This window comes from Dipodomys ordii, unplaced genomic scaffold (genome assembly GCF_000151885.1).
Source record: "Dipodomys ordii isolate 6190 unplaced genomic scaffold, Dord_2.0 Scaffold62, whole genome shotgun sequence".
Lineage (NCBI taxonomy): Eukaryota > Metazoa > Chordata > Mammalia > Rodentia > Heteromyidae > Dipodomys > Dipodomys ordii.
Window position 1 is genome coordinate 1,738,919 of NW_012267278.1, and position 23,765 is coordinate 1,762,683.

Sequence of the window (23,765 nt, forward strand, 5' to 3'; positions counted from 1 at the left end):
CCGCACCGACGTTGTAAAGCTCGTTTTGGACATGACAACTTGTACTTCTCTTTGTTGCATCAGATCCACCAAGCACAGTCAATTCTTGAGCTCTAGCTCAAGGGTCTTGCTTGGAGTGGCTAGCTACACCAGGAAAGTAAAATCATTTTTTTCTGGTGGTGCTGGGGATTGAACCCAGGGCTTTATGCACCTGAGGTGAGCTCTCTACCACTGAACTACACCCCCAGCCTAAAAGCTGGTATTTCAAATACATCTTGTATTCAAGAATCATAGATCTCAATTTCTAAGAAGGGAATGTGAACAGTTTAGGATAACAGCTAAAGAGGAAGAATGTAGCCTCCACCCAAAATTGCATGGATTATGCTGTTAGTATATTCTGTTTCATGAAAGGCTTCATTATAAAAAAATAAGACACAGTGGACACTTTGACTACACTATTAGTAAGCATGCCAACGCTCTCTTTCACTGTGTGCTTTATGATATGAATTATGGAGCACTAACATAAAGCTTTGATTTTCATGACACCACATAAACAAAGCTTCATTCATTAGTTTCTGTGGCTCTCTTAGAACATTCCATAATGATTAGGGCTTATCTCTTGGTTCCAACTGTTTATGGCTGTGACAACAAAGCGTTCCACTCAAACAATGATATTTTGTTCCAGGCAGTTTCTACAGACTTTTATTTGGTGTCCGGCCTTTTCTTCTAACACTTTATTGGGCCTTCCTGTGACCACATGCAGCTGGTTTCCTCATTCACACTGGTTCATAAAGCACCTGGCCTTTGTGTCTGTGACCCAAATTAAGTTATTTCTTTAATCACATGACAGAATTGGCAGCTAGCCAACCACAGGGCAGAGACCTTGCCTGTACCATCTCAGCCTGTGACCCCAATCAAGTCACTTTAGTAACTGTTCTGAGTAGATTTAGTGTTGTTGCTTTTTTCTTTCTTTTCTTGCCTTTTATTTTTCTTTCTTACTATCACTAGGAGCAGGTTGCTCACTGGTAATCACAGCTACTCAGGAGGCTGAGATCTGAGAATTGCAGTTTGAATTCAGCCTGGGCAGGAACATGGGTGTGATTCTTTATCTCCAATAAACTACTAAGAAATCAAGAAGTAGAAGCTGTGGTTCAAGGGGTAGAGCATTAGCCTTGAGCAAAAAGAAGCTCAAGGACAATGCCCAGGGCCTGAGTTCAAACCCCAGAACCAGCAGGCAAGCGCACATGCGCACACACACACACACACACACACACACACACACTATCCATTTATAAGTTTACCTGAATATTTTCTATGCACTCAGCCTTAATTCTTTACATAAAACTCTCTAGGTAAAATTCTGGGGTGCTAGTTTATCACCTTCCATTTTTGTTCAAGATTCTAAACAAATATACTGAACTTCCAATCCTTAATAAATACAGATAAAGCATTCAGCAAAACATGTCTGTTCTTTGGTCTACTGGACCAGAGAAAGAAAGAACTTACTGCTAGGATGAGTTTGGCAAGTTTAAGGCTGAGTGAGTCTGAGCCAACATCTACTAGTTTGTACAATGTCTTCAGCAGAATACTTCTTCTCTTAAACTTGTGTCCAAGCAGGTTTCCTTCCTCTAAAACACGATGGAGCTGTGTACAAGCAGCACACACTGTCCCAATGTCTTCTTCTGTCAGAGCAAAGAAAGCAAAGCAACACTTGCTCCTTAGGTTCCAGTTCCCGGGTGTGTCAAACACAATTTAAGTTAAAATAGAACATAACAATAACAATAAAAACAAAACAACCCAGTATTTCCCTGGACATTCAATTCCTGAACACTATTTTCCCTTTTCATATCACTTCTATTTACTTAGTTTTGGGTTTTTTTTTTCATCTCTTTGATCCACCTCCTACCACATTGATTATTTACTAATCAGGCAGTTAAGGTATCTTGAACCCACAGAGCATATTAACGAATGTGACCTGCACCTATTTTGGTTGCTGCCATCCGCCTCCACCCGTGATCTATAATGGTCTCACAGAAATATTAACATTTGCATCTTCATCTCAACGCTAGTTCCATTAGTCTAGAATGTTCTCCTTACCTTCGTTCCTATTTTTCTTTGTGTTTTGGCTCCTCAAGAAAAGAGACATAATTCCACACTCAACACCAATATTTGCCCTATACTGGTGTAAATGTGTGTGCTGTTCTTTGTACCCAGTACCCACAAATTGTGCCATGCTAAGGGAATGGGGACCCTATCTTAACTATCTTTGAATCAATAGCCCAAAATATGGCAGAACTGCTACACAATCCATAACACAACCTCATGCATACTCATTTTTTAGTATATTGAGCAATGAACATAATCTCCCTAGGAGAACAATTGTCAGTGGGAAAAAGAGGGCCCTTTTTTGTGTGGAAAGCTCAAAATGTCTCCAAACCCAAAAAGAAAGTTTTCATTAGGAAACGGGGAGACGGAGGACATTTTCTTTCATAGTTATGAATGTGAGGAGGGCAAATTTGAAGGGTGGTCATGATGACAGTAGGCAGGCATGGATCAGGAAGAACACAAAGAAGAGAATGAGGAGAATAAAAGAAGTCAAAAGGTAGGTATCCTGTTTAAAAAAATATTATCTCTGATAGATTTCCATCACACAATTTAAAACTAGGAAACCAATCTTAAATAAATACCATAATGCGCTCTTAGAAGCCCACATGGAGGAAGTGATGCCTGCGGGGGGAAGTGAGTCAGGCCATTTTTAGCTCTGTTCAACAATAACATCTAAGACAAATATTTTAAACCTCAATAGTGAGGCAACCTTCAATGCCTTTCAGTTATACACTTAAATAAATGAATTGATGGGAAATGATTTAGACCAACCTCAAATAAAGGGAAAAGACTGAAGTCTATTGTATGAAACACTTTGGTTATGTCGTTTTGGTCTTGTGTGACTGGCAGTTTCTTCACAAGTCCGAGGTCCCTGGGCTCTGGGCCGGGCAGTGGTTGCAGTCAGTGATTGGTCCTCAAGATATTTTTCTACCACTTTTCCTCACAAGAGTCTGCAGCTTACTAGGCTCTATGCAAGAGTGATTGTTTTATCTTAAAATTAAAAGAGAAAGACTCCAGGGTCAAAACTTAAACTATGGGTCAAACAAACCTATACCAGTTTATCATTGGTTTAAGTGTGTATGACTTGACAGATAACTTGGCAATACTAAGCTCTCAATGGGCCAATAAAAGTTTGGGGAATAAGCCAGGAGCCAGTGGCTCCCATCTGTAATCCTAGTTCCTCAGAAGGCTGAATTCTGAGGATCATAGTTTGAAGCCAGACCAGGCAGGAAAGTCCATGAGACTCTTATCTCCAATTAACCTCCAAAAAGCCAGAAGTAGAGCTGTGGTTCAAGTGGTAGAGTACCAGTCTTGAGTGAAAAAGCTAAAGGAAAGCATCCAGGCCCTGAGTTCAAGCCTCTCAGTACCAGAACATACACACACAAAAAAATGTCTAAGGAATAATAGAGAATAATATAATCTCAGGGCAATTTTGCTTCACAAGCTCCTTAGTAATTATCAAGGGGAAAAGAGCAACTCTGTTACAGAGGATGAGGCTGGTACATACCACCTGGCCCAAGAGATCAAAGTTCACATCTCCAGGAAGATACTAGTCAGCATCAAGGCACTGAGAAGGACTCAGAATCTTCTTGCAGATGCTGACCCAAAGGCTTAGTCCAGGTCTCACTGTGAGAGAACACCAGACAAACCAGTTAATGGGCTGCTTTGTTCAATAAATGGCCTGAATTCTTCAAGCATATCAAGATCATGAAGGAGATGTGACAAATGATTGGAACTTGTGACCCAGGATTTTGTTGTTCTATCAAGGACCTCCACGGGGGCCTTCAGACAAATGGCTCAAGTGGTAGAATACTTGACGAGCAAGTATGAGGTCCTGAGTTCAAACACCAGTACCACCAGGGAAAAGAGAGAGAGTGAGTGACTTTAAAAGAAGTCACTGGCAAAAATCTAATTAAGATTTATTTAATCTTGCATGATAATTTCCAGGCATGGAAGAAAATGCTCCTGTTTCTACAAAACACAGGTCAAAGCACTTAGGGCCATGAACATCATATCAGTAACTTGTTCTCAAAAGGTTTAAAGAAGACAATGTGGCTGGGAAGGAGGCAGAAAGAGAGGGGAAGAGAAAAGGGAGAGAAGAATGGTAAGAAACTAGGATTGGTATTGGTATTGGAGACTCTTTTGAAACCACTCTGCAACTTTTTTGTATGCCTAAAATTATGTCAAAAGAAGTTACACCTAATCCCATGGTGCCAAGTAATCCAGCCTTGCCAGCATCTGTATTTCTTAAAGTCATTTGGGAAGAAAGGACATGTAGTCATGTTCCAAACCCCACCACAGGGCCCTAACTCCTCTCTATTTGGTGTCCAAGATGGGAAGAGCACTGGAAAGACACACATTTCCTAGATAAAGAGCCAAAGCTCACCCAGCACACTAACAGAAGGGGACAATGTAGACACATCCATACTCTTAGGATGTGGGAATGCAAGAGACTTTGCAGGTGATCCAGTCTCATCCGCCTGTGGCCTGGCAGGTGAAGACACTACTGCACACAGAGTGTAGTGACTCCCCACAGCCAACACCACGTTAGCAGCAGTTCTAAGACCAGAGATCCTGTCCAGGACTCCAGCATTACTCTGAGCCCAGCCCAGCAGAAGTAGGATGCCCCCAAGGATGAGCCCTTGGGAGACTCAGGAAGCAGGGCTACTGCACACCTCCTGGCCTACTTGGGGCAGCCCTTCTCATAGGGCATCTGCCCATACCTGCCACTGGTTTGCATATCTACACAGCATTCATGCAACATTTCCCATGCGTGGGGGGGGGTGTTACTATGTGCCAGGGTACCAAGCACTGGGTTGGGGCCTGGGTCTGGGACTTGAGCTGGTTCATGTTCAGAGCTACAAAGAGGGAGGAGAGTGGGAAGCCATTCTCTGAGCAGCTTCCCATAACCATGTAGGGCCTTCACCCCAGGCCACTTCCTAGGCTGCCAGCTAGATCAAGAAAACTGTGGGCACAGCTGTGAACCTCCAGCGTCTGCCTTGAGATCTGTTTGCGGCTTCCACTTTCTAGAATATGAATGGTCTCCTTAGAGAGGTGAAAGCAGCACTTCCTCCACAAAAGGAGAGATCATTAATGTGTGTCATAAGGGGAACCATAGAAGTGGTTCTCAGGGTGCAAAGTATAACTTGATTCACTAAAATTTTTGGTTTATATGCAATATTTAACTTTGTGCATATGTACCGGCAGTGGGACTTGAACTCAAGAGACTGAGCACTGTTCCTTAACTTTTTGTACTAAAAGCTGACATGTTACCAGTCAAGCCATAGCTCTACTTCTGGCTTTTTTTTTTTTTTGGTGGTTAATTAAAGATAAAGTCTCATGAACTTTTCTTCCAGGGCTGTCTTTGAACTGTAATCCTCAGTTCTCAGCCTCCTGAGTAGCTAGGATAACAAGCATGAGCCTCCAGCACCTAGCTATAATGTAACATTTATTATACTTATTCCTGGGTAAATAAATAGATGCCTTCTCGGTATGTGCGTGTGTGTGTGTGTGTGTGTGTGTGTGTGTGTGTCCGCGTGCACATGTGTATGTATGTGTATTGTATGTGTATTGTGTACACATGTGCTCACAGGTCCTGGAACTCAGGGCCTGGGCACTGTCACTAAACTTCTTTTGCTTAAGGCTAGTGCTCTACCACTTAAGCCACAGCTCCACTTCTGGCTTTTTTTTTTCTTAGATCCTCAAAACCTCAGTAGCTAACCTGAGTAGCTAAGCTTACAATCATGACTCACTGGCATCTAGCAACTTCACTTGTTTTTTATTCTGTCCACATGATACTCAATGGAAAATAAAACTATCAGGCTAATAGAGAACATACAAATAATCACAGATTTTTTAATTTAAAATAAGAACTCTTCTCTTACCCTTTTCTAATTCATGCAAAATCGGCATAATCCTTGTATTCCAAAAGATTTCATCAACTTCTATTTCTTCATCCTTTTCTTTCAAATTGGCTTTTGAGACTGTGAAAGAAACCCAGAGAAGAGAAAGTGAAATGAAAGAGAAGTGACGGTGGGTATGGACAAGGGCCTTTCCTACTTATTTCTAAAATCAACAAGGTAAACAGTTACATTTTACCTGGCCTTCTGCACCCTCCACCCAAGCCTAACTAACTCTAATTATAGCTACAAGTCTTTTAGCCAAACAACCCCAAATAAAACTCAGATGTTGCAAAGAGACTAGAACTTTAAAACATGCTAGTGCTTTGTGTTCATCAGTCACATAAACTGTTTTGAGTTTTTTAAACATATTCCACGAAAATATAGTACAGATAAACTACAGATATATAAAGAATAAAGACTTTGAACATCTCTTTATTTTTTATATTATATTTTGGCAATATTGGTGTTTGAATTCAGAACCTCATGCTTGCTAGGCAGAATTCTACCACTGAGCACCAACCACAGTCCTTTCACTTTAGTTATTTTTCAGATAGGTCTTAGGTTTTGCCCAGAGATGGCCTATGAACAAGATTGTCTTACCTACACTTCTCACATGGCTGGGATCACAGGCACAACACGTTGTTCCCAATTAATTTGTTCAGATGGGGTCTGGCTAACTTTTTGCCCAGGCAGACCTCAAATGTTAATCCTCTAGAGCTCTGCCTCTTGTGTAGCTGGGATTACAGGTATGAACCACCTCACCTAGACAGATACTTTCAATACTTAATGAAATTTCTTCTAAAAGGACTGGAAAAAGAGCTTCTTTTCTTGTTTGTTTTTCCAGCCAGTAAAGCATAAATTTTAATCCATGCTATTTGTCCCTGATTTGGGTAAAATGCATCAAGTTCTCTTAAAAATATTTTAGAGTTGCTTCTTATGGACCTAGTATTATGTCTGTTGTTTCATGCGATACTCCAATAGTAAGCTTTGGATTTTTTTTTTTTCTTTTCGGAAGATTTCAACACAAAACTTGTGTTAGGGCAGAGGTCTATGAAAAGTTTCTTTTCTTTCCGTGTGTGTGTGTGTGTGTGTGTGTGTGTGTGTGTGTTGAAGCTTGAACTCAGGACTAAAGAGCTTATTTTCTATAGTAAATAAAAAGTCTAGATTAGCCCGACCCTGGCTGGTGGCTCACGCCTATTATTTTAACTACTCAGGAGGATCTGAGGATCGCAGTTCAAAGCCAGCCTGCACAGGAAAGTTCATGAGACTCTTATCTCCAATAAACCACCAAAACACTGGAACTGGTGCTATGGCTCAAGTGGTAGAGCTCTCTCCTTGAGCTGAAGAGCTCAGGGACAGCACCCAGGCACGAGTTCAAGCCTCATGACCAAAAAAGTCTAGATTATATTGGGCCTGTAACATCAAAGCAAGTAATTTCCTATGAGGTATGGGGAAAAGCCTGGGTTTTCCCCCACCCCTTTCTGTCACTGGTGCATTGTGTGACTGAGGTCTAATCTCTGGTTCTTTCTGAGCCCTGGTTTCCTCATCAGCAAAACAGAAATGAGAACATTTGCCTTCAGGGTTATGAAAACTAGAAGATATGGTCAAGGTGAAAACTAAAAGACATGGTCTAGGTGAAATGCTGTGTCTGGGATCATGCATCTAACAACACTCAAGTATCCATGGAATCCTTTTCCCTGGCTGGTCACTAACTACAATGTGCCACAGCTGTGACATGAGAAGTTCATGCTGCCGGTGCAAGAAGCTTCCAGAGCAATGCTGCAAGGCATGGCACCCACTGGGTGCTGCAGCCTCTATTCTACTTTTATAACCTTGTCCCATTTTACAGACAAGGAAAGTGAAATCCAGACTATTGAGTTATCTGTCTGAGTTTATAATGCCCTGAAACTCTTGCATTAGATCTCTAAGATATTGTGCCCACACCAAATCCAGCAAACGAGTATGTGGGAAATGTAAATCAATAAACTCCTAGTCATGGTTACCACTCAGGAGAAACCCAAGATCCCAAACACTGCCTATGTCCTCTGCAGTGGGCGCTACTGGCTGATATGCAGAGGATCCTCAGCAGTGAGAAGTGAATTCCAGTTCTTCAGCCATCTCTGAAATCCATTGGAAGCTCCTGGCCTGGCAACTAGTCTCTATTAGGGGGAAGAATCTAGCACCTCTCAAAGTGAACCAGGTACCACAAAAACATCAGACAATGTTAGAAATCATAGGGGCAACCACAGAGTTACACACACAGACATACAGACACAGATACAGACACACACACAGACACAGACACACACACACACACACACACACACACACACACACACACACATCCCGGCATATTTTTAGTTTGACCAAGAAGTCTTGTTAAGAGCAGTGTCTGGGGGCTGGGAAGGTGGCTCAGTGGCAGAGCGCTTGCCTTGCATGCCTGAGGCTCTGGGTTCGATTCCTCAGCACCACATAAGCAAAAAGAAAAAAGCCGGAAGTGGTGCTGTGGCTCAAGTGGTAGAGCGCTAGCCTTCAGCTGAAGAGCTGAGGGACAGTGCCCAAGCCCAGAGTTCAGGCCTCACTACCAGACCTCCCCCCCCCAAAAAAAAGAAAGAGCAGTGTCTGGGTCTGAACCACAGCTGTGCTGTTTGACCTTGGTCAAGTGAATCAACAATGATCTTAAGCATTGGGATTATGGGGTGTTAATTCTTTATGTGTTCCTCTGTATCTTCCAAAACTCTTGATGAGGAAAATAAAACATCAGGTATTAAAATATGTGTGCATGTATCTTACCAAATATCCATATGAGAATTTCCTTAAGAGTTAAAATAAAATTTCTGCAACAAGAAATCCCATAAAGTCCCTTCTCAATTATCTGTATAAATAGCAGCGAGACCCATAAAGGCACATATTAAAAATTCACTTGAATTCAGAGATGTCTGAGATGAGCTGCTATTCCATCAAATGAGAACTGTTCTACGCACAGAGCACAGCTGTTTCCCAGGAAAATCAGGGAAGCTGTATGATTCCCTCCCGGTCAACACTCACCCCAAATCCGCTTCACCTCCCCACTGTGTTCTAGAGACAGCCACACCCCGTTGCAAGTCTAGGCTTGCCTCTTAGCAGATTTCTCTGTGCCAAGAGTGTCCAGCCACACCCAGCATGGAAGCAAGCGCACTAGGACAGCCAAGGTAAGTAGGAAGGACTTGCCAACGAAGCGGTAATTAAACCGTGAAGGAATTGTGAGTAGTCTTCTGCAGATCAAAATCAGTTCCTATCAGCATAGGCTCACAATCCTCTGTTCAAAACTTTTGGGAGCAATGTCTGGACTTTATATTAAAAAAACAACAGGCATATTACATATCACTCCAATAGAATCTTCTGGGGAGAAGAGCCTATCACCTTATATTTGTAAATATTCATGCTAACAAAACAAATGATTGGTTTCCCATCAGCTCAGATCTGGTATTGCCATTCAGTAAAACTGAAAGATACTTCAACCCCTAGAGCTCTGAGATTTCAGATTGCAGATGAAAGAAAATTACAGCCCAACTCTGTCAGTCTCTTGGATCAGTATTTTTAATCACTCTACCTTAACTTTGGTATGTGTGTGTGTGTGTGTGTGTGTGTGTGTGTGTATTTTAAAAATAAATGTGAATATTCAGGCACTATAAAAGCATAGTTGCTCATATTCCTAGGGAGCCAACCAATTCAAAGTATATAAACAAAATCGACACTTCTCAAGGCAAGCCAAAAGGGAAAAGATAGCAGGTCAATAATAATCAATTTAATCAACACATACTTTGACCCACTTGAATTTACTAGAAATACTGACTTTAGCCCCCAAAGTCCAAATCATCATTGAGTGTGTGTGTGTGTGTGTGTGTGTGTGTGTGTGTGTGTGTGTGTGATGGTACCAGGATTTAAACTCAGGGTCTGGGTGCTGCCCCTTAGCTTTTCTACGCAAGGCTGGTGCTCTACTATTTAAGCCATACCTCCACTTCCCACCTTTTGCTGCTTCACTGGAGATCAAAGCCTCACAGACTTTCCTATCTGGGCTGACTTTAAATCTTGATCCTAAGATCTCAGCCTCCTAAGATTGTAAGTGTGAGCACTGGTACTAGGCCCAAATTATTTTGATCTTTTCTGTAATATGTTCCTTGATAAAGAGTGCCAGGAAAGGCTGTGATCATCAACCTGTTTATCAAGACAATGGGACAGTCCAGAAAGAGTAGACCTCAGGCAGCCTTGTAGTAGAGGGGTGAGCCAGTATCACAAAACAGCAGATTTAACACTGCCAGGCCTTTGCAAAGTTGTATCAGGCTATGGCTTTTTACCTCTTTGCCTCCACCCCACACATCTCCTCCTTGCAATCTCCTCCTGCACCCCACTTTCATTCCATATACTGTCTCTCATACTTGCATGTATGCATGCATGCATGCATATTCATATCCATGCATGCACACACACACACACACACACACACACACACACTAGTAAGGTTTGTCTCGGTCTCAGGGAAGAACTCAATATTTTAGAAAGCACTTTCATCATGATTTACAGTTTGCTAAATATAAAAACTATGATTCAACAGGAAATTGAGTAAGTCAAGAAAAAAAAATTCTGCCTGTGTTTGAAGGTTTTGCTGTCTAAGAGGTTATATCTGTTAACTGCAGCTCTGTGTTCTGAACACAAAAGCCTGACACAATGATAGGATTGGCTGATGTTTTTAGCATGTAAATGCCATGTCCTTAGCAACAAATGCTGTCTTGGAAATCAGAATATTAGCTTCTTCCTGAGTATTAGAAGAATTCCTAATAGTCACAAAAAGCATTTTATTAATATTTTAAAAGACATTTAACCAAGTACTACTTTTATATTATTATTGTTGTTGTTAAGACAACGTCTTGCTACATAACCCAAGCTGGCCTCAGGATTCTCCTGCCGCAGCCTCCGGTGTGCTGGGATTATAGATGTGCCCCATAACGTTCAACATAAAGATTATCTGTACCATAAAAAGGAAAAAATCTGAGGAATATAAAAATATTTGTGTACCCTGATTAGTCATACTGTGCCATACTTTTGTTGTTCCCCTCATTATAAAAAAATAATGCAGACATAAAGCTCTCTGCATACTTCCCTATAACCCCATGGGAATCACCATTATTCTCAATCAGCGGTACTTGGGATTTTACATGGTTTCACAGGTTACCATATAGATCCATAACCCAGGATTTATGCCCTTGACTTTGCAACTTTTTTTAAATCTATGTCTTTAGTCATTACAGTCAATATTACAAACACACTTTTGTTCATTTTTCTACCTGCCTTATTTTGTTGTATGAACACATTTTGTATCATTTTTCTAGTCTATAGTTTATCTTATTATGTATTTTTCCCAACTCTTCAGTATTAAGCTCCCCAAACACTATCTTATTATAGTTAATAGAGTTTCATTTAAGGAGCAATGTTTTTGAACTCAGGTGATGAACCTTAGAGCTAGTTAATGTCAAGTCTGGCAACCTTCAGAATACTTTTGCTACATAATTTCTATAAAATTGTTAAGACCATCATCAACCCACATTTGAGGCACCAGAGCTGGCTAATGGCAAGACTGTTATGAAATCACAAAAAACGGATCAAAGTAACTGTTGACCTTTGACCCTGCTGGACATAGTTGCTGGAATTTTCTTTCACAAGCCAGCCAACAGCAGACATCTTCCTGCACAAGTTTTTCCTACCAATATAGATGCTGCAGATGGAGTTTTGAGAACGTGGATGGAACAGGAGCTCCTCACCTGCTTTGATTTCCAACCTGCTCAGGTCTGAGCTGCTGGGGCATGAGGAAGCCCTTGTGCGCCTCTTCCCTTGCTCCCTAGGAAAAAGCAGAATTCATGTAACGCAGCACAAAACACCAGGGCTTCTGCAGTTTTGTAAATTATGTCTGTGTGGTATGGTTTCTAAAATGAGGTTTGATGCTCTGTTATCTTGCTTTCATCAACCTTTAGTTTCCTATGGAGATTTATCTTGGGAAAACAATTCATTGGCATTTCAATATAGGAACTATGTTTGCTAGAAAGAACAAGAATCCAATCTTTGCAAAACAGAATTGGTTAAGGATATGGACCACAAGAGGTCACTGTTAGAATAAGAAAGAGCCCTGGTGGAAGATCTCAGGCCAGGCCAGCAGCCTCTGAGAGGTGGGAAGGCTAACCTCCCCTCTCCAGTCAGGAGGGAAGGAGGCGGTGCTGAATCTCCAGATATGCCCAAGGTCACACAGCCGGCTCAGTTTCGGAATTCAGGTCTCTTAATTTCCCATTCTTTCCACTACATCACAGAATGTCCTGTTTCCATTTTAAAACTTAATTAAATTATTATTTTTCCAAAAAATATTTTCTTAGGAATATTTTAAAAGTTAAAATAAAAAAAAAACCTAAAGGTACATTCCAACAGTCCCGGGTGGGCGAATATTTTGTGCTCCACATAAAGAGTTGTGCTGGCTAATAGCAGGTCTTAATGCTTATGGTTTTACAGATATAGTTCACCTTTCTCGGGTGGATACTTCTCTTAGAGCTGAGACTTAAAAGTACTTAGTTATAAATAGCTGCATCAAATTCCAAGATTAAAAAAGCACTGGAGGAATGTGAGTGCAAATTTTACAACAAGGCTTTTTTGCTGATGTAATATATATGTGCACACACATAAAAGTGCACCCACAAATGGCCTGGGCCTACACTCGCTGTTCCTGCTTCACTGGAGAGCAGTCAGCAACCCAGAACATGTCATGGCCCTCACCCTTTGCCGCTGTCCTAGAGTGCACATTCACCAAGTTTGTTTTCCCCCCATTAACATGCCCTTTTAATGTACCTGATATTTTCTCTTATTATAAAATATGGAAAAGTAAGTCAGGCACCTGGTGGCTCATGCCTGTAATCCCAGCTACTCAGGAGGCTGAGATCTGAGGATCAAAGTTCAAAGCCAGTTTGTGCAGAAAAGTCCATGAGACTATTAGCTCCAAGTAAGCAGCACAAAGACAGAACTGGAGCTGTGGCTCAAGTGATAGAGTGCTAGCTTTGAGCAGTAGTAAAGCCAAGTGAGAGTAAAAGGCCTTGAGCTCAAGCCCCCAGTACCAGCATAAGCAAATAACAAGATTTTAAAAAAGATAAAAATATAAACAAATAAAAATATAAATAAAAAGATACAGTAGTATCTACTTCTCTGAAACAATTGCTTTATTGGTATACATAATGAAAAACAGATCTGATAGATATACCTAGCCAACCAAAGAAAGAATGTGGGGACTGGATCCTCATGAAGGAAAAGGTATAAAAAAAAAACTCAACCTTCTGAAAAGATAAAATACTAAAACATCAATAGGATGTTAATGTTTTAGTATTCCCCTATTCCTTGAGAATACTAGGAAGAAGAATTTTCTTTCGATGTGTAGATCTGCCCTACACAACTGCCTAAAATGTCAAGCAAGCTAATTTTTAACAAGTGGCATTTCTGAGTCACTGGTCCATTCTCCCCATAGATACATGTGTCCATCCTTACTTCCTGGAAAATGAAAATTCACAAGGATCCTTATAAGATACAAAGGCTTGGGAGTGCCCAATCCTAGCAGTTCTCAGGGAGAGCACAGGAGATGTGTCACCCCTTCTGCAAATAATTAATTGATGAATCGTAGTGGTGATGGAGTAGGTGAACACACAGACAGACATCTGGGTGCTGGGCCCACCTGTTGTGTGTCCAACTCCTAGAGAAAACTCTTACCAGCTCTGTGACTTACTTAGTTTTGGTTTCCTCATCTTATATGAGGGCAGTGTTTCTATTTTTATGCAATCATTGGCACATTCACTTAATAAATTGTCATTAGCGTGCTTCTTTTTCTTCTTAATCACCCAACACCTATCTGAGCAGCTTAGTACTAGACCTGAACATATATGGTCTTCTCTGATCAAGTTTCAAAGCTAATCTCAGAAATTACAAAACTCTGTTTTTCTTGAGGCAATGGGAATTGAACCCAGGGACTTTGTGCATTCTAGGCAAGCATTCTACTGCTCAGTTATATCCCTAGCCTGTGAACTACTTTTTAAAATAATTCACTTTCTTTTACAAATAGACTTTGGGAGAAAAGTTCAATAAAACTCAAGGGAAGCTGACAGGAGAATGATTAGCAAATGGGAGAAATGGACCAGAAATGTAAGCCTTAAAAGACTAAAAATCACTCTCTGAAGAGGAGCAGCATGAAGGAAGGAAAAGGACATGAGAAGCATAACCCTTAAGGCTGGGTTCAATTGCCTAGGTCTAGCAAGACAGGCACAGAGGTTTCTGCTGAGAAGAACTGGGAACAGCCTAAATTGGGTTGAGTAATGGACTCCATTTGCTGGACAGTAAGAAACTTCATAGGATATGATGCTAGGAAGTAGTGGGACTTAGAGTGAAGCAACAACAAGAGTAAAAGGAGAGGTAAAGGGCACCAGTCTTTTAAGAATACAGTGGATCTCTGGGCTGGGAAGGTGGCTCAGTGGTAGAGCGCTTGCTTTGCATGCCTGAGGCCCTGGGTTTGATTCCTCAGCACCACATAATGCAAAAAGAAAAAAAGCCTGAAGTGGTGCTGTGGCTCAAGTGGTAGAGCGCTAGCCTTGAGCTGAAGAGCTGAGGGACAGTGCCCAGGCCCAGAGTTCAGGCCCCACGACAGGACCCCCCCCCACACACACACAAAAGAATACAGTGGATCTCATAAGTAAAAAGTTGACAGAGTGGTGGGTAATTTCAAGCCTCCACAGAATAGGGGGATGACCTGGACAAACAGGAGGCCAGGGTTGCTGCCAATTGAAATGGGATGGTGAGGTAGGGAGGGAGAAGAACCATTTGGAGGTTCAGGCAAATTTGGCATTTACCTAGTTGAGTTTCTGATGACCTAGGGAACAGCTGCAAATATGTGGAAATTGGGAAGAGGGGTCTGTGTGAGACTAAAATGGCACAGAGGGACCAGAAGGCTGGCTCTGAGACTTGGAACTCTTTAGATGCTCATGGGTAAAGACTAGGAAGGAACAAAGAGGCCCAACAGAGGAGAGAAGTAATCTATGCCCTCCCATATCCAAGCCCTGCTGGAAGAGAGGGCACTGTGCACAGGAGACAGCTGTTGGGGACTGGGGAAGGTCTAGCCTGGCCTAGCCAAGCAGCAGGGTCTCCATGGAATAGTATGGCTGAAATCCCACAATAGGAATAAGTAGGAAAGAGCTACCAAGAAAAGAAAATCCCTCCTTCACTGGAGAGGGGGAAGAACAGCCTTACGTATACCACAGAAATCCATCTCATGGGTCTTGTAAACAAATCTTTTATCCCTTTTCCGCTCTGACAGTTCTTCAACTTGCACTAAGACCCTGCCCACATCACCCGGTGACTAAATCACTTCCTATGGTTTATGTCCTGGGGCTCCAGCCTAGAGGGCTGTACGATCGCTGCTAAGTTTCAACCTAAGCTTTGGTTTTCTGTGCATGAGGGGGTGGTAAGTAATGGCTCCCCACATAAGGTTGTTGTGAGGACATCATATGCCTGCTCGCTTACTCTGAGCAAGTGTCAGCTGGGATACTTGGACTAAGGCAGCCTAGAAGCACTGGTGGTTTTAGGGTGATCACAGAGCAGGTCACAGGCAGTGAAGGCAGGTGGTCTTCATCCAGGTTGGACCTTCGCTCATTCTTATTAAATTCCAGCTTTACATTGGCAACCAGTTCCTGCCTGTCTGATGTTTGCGGATTTCAATTCAGTCATCTAGTATAATTGTTCTCCCCAGCTTCCCGTTCCATGTTATTAGAGATGATAATTAAATTTTGTATGATTTTTTGATGTACTAAAAATAAAACAATTCTTGAAATGAGCTCTTTTCTGAAATTCATCTTAGAGGTGGAAGAACACTCTTTTGTTAGGATATTAGCTAGGAAGTCCCAATATACAAATAATAAAATCCTAATTCTCCTGGCTTTAAATGACAGAGAGAATCTATTGGTTGATATAGCCCCAAAGTGGCCACGCAGCTGGCGAGGAGGGGGGGGCGATAGGGGGGAAGAAGGGGCAGGACTTTAGGCCTGGCACATCAAAGCTCTGGCTCTGGCCTCTGCAATTCTCTTCCCTCTAGCTTTCTTTTACCTCTGTCTGTAATCAGGCTGGAGTCCTGATGAAAGTAAAATGTAGGCAGGTGCTCCCAGGCTTCCCTTCCGTAGCCCTTGAGTCTCAGGGAATAAGCAAAGTCTCTTCCCGTCACTGACCAGAGTCCCACATTTCAGTCTGAACATAGAATCAAGCTCAGTAGCCAAGGCAAACTACACTCCCGGTGATGGAATTACTACTGCCCATGAATCAGTCCATTATGTTGGCAATATTGACTACTCAGACATATATACTCAAAAGAAATAAATTTATAGTTCTTTAAAGATATTCTACAAGGTATATTTTGCTATAATTCAGGTCGGTCTTGCAATGATTATGACTATGCTTCTTTAGCTAAGATTGACCAAAACTTTGATTTGGAATTAAGAATAAAACCAAACTAATTTTCATGTTGGGAAAATTTTAAGGGGTATTTATGGTAAGGAACTGTGTAGTGTAGCTCAATGGTAGGATGCTTGCCTGGCATGCATGGAGTCTTGGTTTCTGTCCCAGCACAACCATGCTTACCAAAAAAAAAAATTAAATTTTGGGCTGAACTTTTCTTTGTTCTAGGAAAAAGACATTTCATCTATTGGATACAAGTCGTACAGGCGTAAATCAGATAGTAAATATCTACCCATTGCACCCATGTAGACTCAATCACAACTACTCTGCTCTGCTATCACTAGTGTAAATGCAGCCAGATTCCATAAGCAAATGAGTGCATGTGGCTGGGTTCCAGAAACACTTGATCTGTAAAAGAAAGCCACAAACTGGATTTGGCTCTTGGGGTTTAGTTTGTTGATCTTTGTCCTCTGGATATTTTCATTCCAATTTGGGAACACCACCAAAATAGTGATGGTCTTTCTCATGTCTTCATGGTTTGGAGACATGGCTTCAAGACAAATTAACACTCTTTCCTAATAACTAATCGTCAAAACAGAATCCTGCTCAAATAGGAACACACAACACAATGAATTTAAAGGATATGATTTTAAAGGAATGTTCATAAGATCAAAAATTTAAGGAAGGCCTCTAAGTTACTCATAGTGTTGGGTTATAGCCCAAGATTAAAAATACACACACACACACACACACACCACTATAATAATTACTTCAGCAACTAGTACTGGCTATTATCCAAGTTGTTTCCATACAAATTTGATTAGAAGTTGCTTTGTAGATAACCATGCTAGCTTAATTTAGCTAACCATAAATTTCCTTAAGGTAGAACAAAATCTACAGATTCGTGTTTCCCTTAACAGTCAAAACTCCACAGTTTGATGACACCCTGGGTGAAAGGCCTTCATAACTGCTCAGTGGGACAGCTTTGAGGAAGGACTTCAGCCCAGGGAATAATTACCATGAGACTGAAGCCCTAGAAACTTCCATGGCCAGTTGGAGTACTGGCTTTGCCTCACACAAGCCCTTGCCCACCTGAGAGAGGCGGTTTACATGTGTCCTAGGGGCCTCCTATGTTCCAGGCTCCCTCTTCCAAAATTGTTGAAAACCTCTGACCCCCATGCCAACCACTCATCTGTCACATGTCCCTCACCTCCATCCAGGAATACCTCCAGGAATGTGCGCAGTGGCATACAGCTTGTGATACTTCCCAACACCTTATATCAAGTCCTCCCTCTGGCTGATGCTGCTTCTGATGAAAACTAGCCCACCAGAAGCACTCCAAATCAAATGTACTCTTCAGGAAAAGTCATCTGACCCTCAGAACTATGAACCCTAAGCTCTAAACCTCCTACCCCCAGCCACTCTCTTTCAGTTCTCCTTTTATTCTTCCAGCATTCAAGTAAATCCCCCAAACCTGCTACCAACCTTTTTGTGTGCATTCAAATCACATGGAGATCTCATAAAGGGGGATTCAAATTCACAGCTCTGGGTTCTGCATTTCCTAACAGAAATCTAGCAAGGGCTGATAAGCTAAAGAGCTCCTCAAGGCCGGAGTCCATTCCTGTATCCCCAATAGCCTCACTCAGGGCTTTGCTGACAAGAAATGGGGAACAAGGGTAAATGATCAAATTAGATAGGCTTTTACAAACTCATTCTGCCCAATGCTCCTGTCTTTTCCAAATGGCAAGTTTTGCCACCACATAATCTTTAATTTCTTTCTTTCTTTCTTTCTTTTTTTTTAGCTGTGGGGCTTGAACTCGTGGGCTTGGACACTGTCCCTGCACTCTTCAGTTCAAGGTGAGCACTCTAGCACTTGAGCCTCAGCACTACTTCCGGTTTTCTGGTGGTTAATTGGAGATGAAAGTCTCATGGACTTTCCTGCCCAGGCAGGCTTTGAACCGTGATCCTCAGATCTCAGCCTCCTGAGTAGCTAGGATTATAGGGTGAGCCACCAGCACTGGGCCTTAATTTCTTTTTTAAAATTAATTTACATTAGATATTGCTTGGGGATTAGAAGATTTCATCATGACCTTTCCACATATCACCCCCCCCTCCCCCCCACACACACCTCTATTACTCTTATTTATTTATTGCCAGTCCAAGGGCTTGAACTCTAGGCCTCGGAGATATCTCTGTGCTTCCCTTGAGAGTACTCTACCAATTGAGCCACAACTCCACTTCTGGCTTTTTTGAGTAGTCTATTGGAGATAAGAGTCTCATGGACTTTCTTGGACAGGCTGGCTTCGAACCTTAATCCTCAGACCTCAGCCTCCTAAGTAGCTAAGATTATAGGCATGAGCCACTGGCACCTGGCTTAATTTCTTTTTAATATTTTTAAGTAGTTGTACAAAGGAGTCTCAGTTCAACATATCAGTTATGCGCATAATACGTCTTAATTTCTTAAAAAAATAATGACTTCATTGTTTTTGAAAAATGACATATTTATTATTATTTCTTAAAGACTTGGTAATATAAGTACAAAGAAGTTGTTTTAAAAGTCATCCCACATCCCACCACCCTGAAATAAACATCATTAATATGTGTTAAACATCATTCCAGATGTTTTGTATATATTAGGTGGAAAGAGAGAATGAGAAACTGGAAGGAAGATCGGAGGAGGCAGGGAGGCCAGGTGAACAACAGATACAAATGGAATCCTGCCACACACATTATTATAATGAAAAGTGTTAAGTATATATTTTACTTGATTTTAACAGAGAAACAGAAATAGAGATGAAACTGAAGAGATTGTAGGGCTTCAGATGAATGGGTCTTCACAAGGTATTAGTTCCTAACCGATCTCGCTGAAGTTAAGAAGAAAAATAATGAAAACATTAGGATGCTGAAACCATCGCTTTTTAAACCATTTCCATTTCAGTCAGTAAACATTGAAAACTCCATTCCTTATTATGAAAATGAAGAAATTAGTATTCACGTTTCCTCCCAAGTACTGGTTTTAGTAACTTATATTCAACTGCACTGTTGAGGTTTCTGTTCCTTAGTCATCATTTTCAAGAATTGTTCAGTTTTAATTTGCTATGAAAACAAAGCCAATACCGTGATGATTTTACAATAGACGTTCATTTCTGAGCTTTGAATTCTGATTCAGTTGTCTAAAGGTGTTCTAGAAGGTGCATGACTAGTGTGTTCCTTCAGTCTTGCCTCTTTGAAAGTGTCTACCTACTACCATTTGACTGGTGATATAATTTTTGGCTATTCCTTTTTATGCTGAGGATTTCAAAGACATTACTCCACTCTCTTCTGGAATTGAGAGATATTTTAATAAAGCAGGAGGCTAGCTTGCCTTTCTCCTTTTGTATGACTTGCTTTCATGGCCTGAATGGGCTTATGATAATTTCTTTATATGACAAAAAAGCAATCTTTTCTGTCACACGAAGATGTTGCCATCTTATAACCAGTTACCATTCTGTGCTGACATTTCTTGGTACTGATAGTTCCTGGAATTATTTGCTTTTTGACTTTAATCATGACTATCATCTATGTGTTCATAATAGTCAGCCATGTCAAGGGTATAAGTCCCCCCTAGAGTGGGAACTTTCCGCTGACTTTACCAAACTCCTCCAACTGTGACCATCAGCCAGCCTGTTCCCAGCTAGCTGTGAAACAACAGACCCCATTTGAGAGGGCTAGAGTGCTATCTAACTTCCATGTATTGCCCTAACACCCTGGAAACCAATTCTAAAACAATAGGACCCTGACTCTTTGACAGGGTAGATGGATAGCTTGGGTTAGGATAAAAGCCAAGCAGATCACTCCAGCAAGTGTGTCTCCCTAGCTCTGGGGAGAGTGACATTGTACCTTTCTGTGCAGAAGTAAAGTGCCTTGATGAAATGTCCTATATCTCTTGTGGGTGTATTCACTTCTTGACATCAGAGGGTCCTGTGCTTCCAGTATCCAGACATTCACCCCTTCCACAGTCATTGACCATGTGTGGCATACTGGGTAGTGTTCCAGTGCTAAACACTGCTGGAAACATAACATCTTAGTGTAGATTATTCCATACCAAGTTTTGTTGGACACTGTATATTTAGGTGCTTTTGATATAAGGTCTTATTTCAGAAAGTTTTCTTCTAGTACATCTTAATATTTTTCTGTTTTGTTCTTGTTAATCTGACCTCTTCGAGTCTCCATTGGTTATTGTAATATTAAATGAGTTAATATGTATAATCACTCAGAAGACTGCCTGCTCCTCAATTCCATATCAGTGCTAGGAAAGATTCCCTTCAGGAATTTGAATTTCATTCTTCCATATCTCTCCCAATCTCTCTTTCACAGCTGCTTTCTTATTCATTTCTTTTTGTGTATATCTTCTGCCTGTCCTCATTACATTTTCAATTGATTTTTATCCTACTTAATGTCATTTTCTCCTCATATGCATATTGTTTTCTTTGATTTCTTTTTTGAGAACTGCAAGTTTATTTTGATCACCTGATATGGATTTATAGTCTCTAATTTGACTTCCTGTAACCCAAAGAAGAGCTCTTATTCCTTTTCTGTAAAATGGAAGGTTCACATTACCTACATTTCCTATGAGACCAAAGAAAACTGTTTTAACTCTTCTCACATTGTTTTGAGGATACTGTCTTTTGTGATATATTTTCTTCATCTGTCATTTGTCATACTATTTTTTCTTTTCTTTCTCTTTCTTTTTTAGGCAATTCTGGGGTTTGAATTCAGAGCCTTGCACTTGCTAGGTAGGTGATTTACTATTTATTTAAAGGCATATTTCCAGGTCTTCCCTGCACTTTTTTTTTTTTTTTGCTTTAGCTATTTTCCTAACAGGATCTTGTTTGCCTTAATCACAATCCAGCCACCACTCCAGCCTGTCTTTTGTCATATTCTTTACTTATCTAAGCTGAGTCTTAGTTTAGTTTTTATCCTGATATAATTTGTCTTCATTTGTTGAAGTTGAATAAGATCCACAGAAAGAAAGAACTTGGGTACTGTGGAGGTGAAGTTTTTGAATATGCAATGATAAAATCTATTTTCTTTTACTCTGAGGAGTATTATGGAATAGGGTGTTGTGACTCACTAAAAAGCCACTTTACATGATGCACTGCTTGAATTCTAATCTGTTAACCCCTTCGCCAACACACACACATATACACACAAATTTGCCAGCTCACAGGCAATAAAGAGAACATGTCACCCTCGCTCTACCATGTCCCCCAACATTTCATAATTTGTATCTTGAACTGAATTCCTGTGGGCATCCTCTCTTTCTTTTAGGCTACCCACATCCTTAGATCTCATCTCTTTCAACAGGCTACTGGATACATTCATCGGAATGGAAAACTCACTTTTTGTAAAATCTGTTTCTTGCTCAAAGTCTGAAAAGGTATGTATCCACTCTCAGATCATCCCTTATTTTCACAGTAAAGAAAATGAACTAGACTTTTTGATTGCCACATTCCAAGTAACAAAACTTAATCCGAAATACAATGACCAGAAAAGAGAGATGGAGGAGAGAGAGAGAGAGAGAGAGAGAGAGAGAGAGAGAGAACAAAACAAAGAAATGGAGGAAGAAGAGAAGGAAGGAAGAAAAAGAAAAAAAGTAAAATATGGAGAGTAGTCTGCAATGCTGAAGTGGTAGCGTGAAGCACTGGATCTAGGACTTAATAATTATTCTTGAACTGGATTGCTCTGATTGTATATTTCAGAGCCTCCCTCCACAAGGCAGTGAAAGGGCCTCTGTCAGCTGCAAGACTACATTATCTTTGCAGCCTGGAGAAAGACCACATTTCCCAAAGGCCTTGGGGGTAGTCCCAGGGAAGATCTCAGTCAGCCTCACTTGAACCAACCATCCTAAACCAACCACTAAAGCTGGGTCACCTGGCCACCCCTGGTGAGGGACACGAGGAGGGCGGGGTCAGACAGAGCAGCGTTTACTGCACAATCTGAGAGGGCTGCTTCCCTGTATAGGGAAGTTTGCCAGGAAGATAAAAAAACAATCAAACCCAGTACTGCAATATAAGCTTTACTCCATGTTTTATAGTCTGGACTTGGAGCCATTTCTTCTGTTTCATTGACATTTATTTCTGTTTTTCATTCTTTGCTGTTTTCATTGGGTTTCTGCAGAGTGCTTGACTTTATCATCTTTAGCCAGAAGCTCACTTCCCTCATTTTTTATTTTAACCATATTAAAGGCCCTTGTTAGTTTACAAGTAAGGCTGCTCAACCTGAGTGCTCATTCTACAACCTGCAATTGGGAAGGTAGAAGAGATAAAGGAGGGAGAAGGGTCTTTTTATCTCCTAGGTTAGGAAAAAGCCCCTTAGGGGGAATTAGGAAACTTGGTAGAAGGCATACAACTACATGGAGTGGCTGAGAGACAATCCAGAGATTCTACAGAGATCTTGGCTCCTGGGTTGCCCTGAGACTCCCCTCCAGGTCTTAGATCCTAACTAGGACATGTAGAATATTCACACAGAAAGCCTTAGTGGTATTTATGCAGATGTATAAAGGGCTCATCAGATAGGACCACTGGCTGGGGAGATGTACATACTCCTCACCCTCCTTGTTAATGTCAGTGTTACTCTTTTCAATCGTGTACTCCAGAGTGAGAAATAGTGACGTGCTGCCAAGGAATCAACTTTCCAAACTTCAAATCGATTCCTCGGTGGACACAGGATTGAGGCTGGCAGCCTTATACAAGCTGGAGAATCTCTGGGGAAGTCAGCTCATCCCTAATATCTCGTTTGTAATGGCACTTTGCTTAGCGAATCTTCCCCCATCGTAACTGGTGTGAAGTTAAACTTCAGGCCATGCCATGTCTTAACTATCAGTATTTTAACAGGAAGGAAAGCCCACTAGACCCCACACTGGGAGCAAGCTTGTCAGCACATCACTTACTCTGTCCCCTGTCACTGTCCTCTCCTACCTCTACCCTCCCTTCTACCAGTCCAGCTTACTGCCAAGGGCCTTCATTTTCTATTTCGGGTCTCCTGATTTGGGGGGGGGGGAAGGGAATGTTCATTGAGGGGAGGGCTTTTACATCAAAACTGGGAATAAGCCACCGCCTAGCAGAGATCATTTCTTGGAATTATTCCTTTAAATGTTTACAAGAAACAATTATCAAGTGTCCCTGACTGATTCCCAAATGTACTTGAAGGGAGAATTGCTAAGAGTTTCCATTTTCTGGTTTGTTTTAATCTTACTGCATAAACTTTTTTTTTTCTCTTTGGTTGTTGTTGTTGGAATTC

At 41.2% G+C, this 23,765-nt stretch overlaps 1 protein-coding gene across 1 annotated transcript in view; it reads right to left on the minus strand.

The window, feature by feature from the left end:
- Armc2 (armadillo repeat containing 2) overlaps positions 1-23,765 on the minus strand; it is a 100,834-nt gene that overhangs the window by 55,528 nt on the left and 21,541 nt on the right. Inside the window, exons 6-8 of the mRNA XM_013022356.1 lie at positions 11,786-11,862; positions 5,970-6,068; positions 1,486-1,661 (exon numbers count right to left, since the gene is read on the minus strand). Of these exons, the coding sequence (XP_012877810.1) occupies positions 1,486-1,661; positions 5,970-6,068; positions 11,786-11,862 (352 nt within the window). The remainder of the gene's footprint in view (positions 1-1,485; positions 1,662-5,969; positions 6,069-11,785; positions 11,863-23,765) is intronic.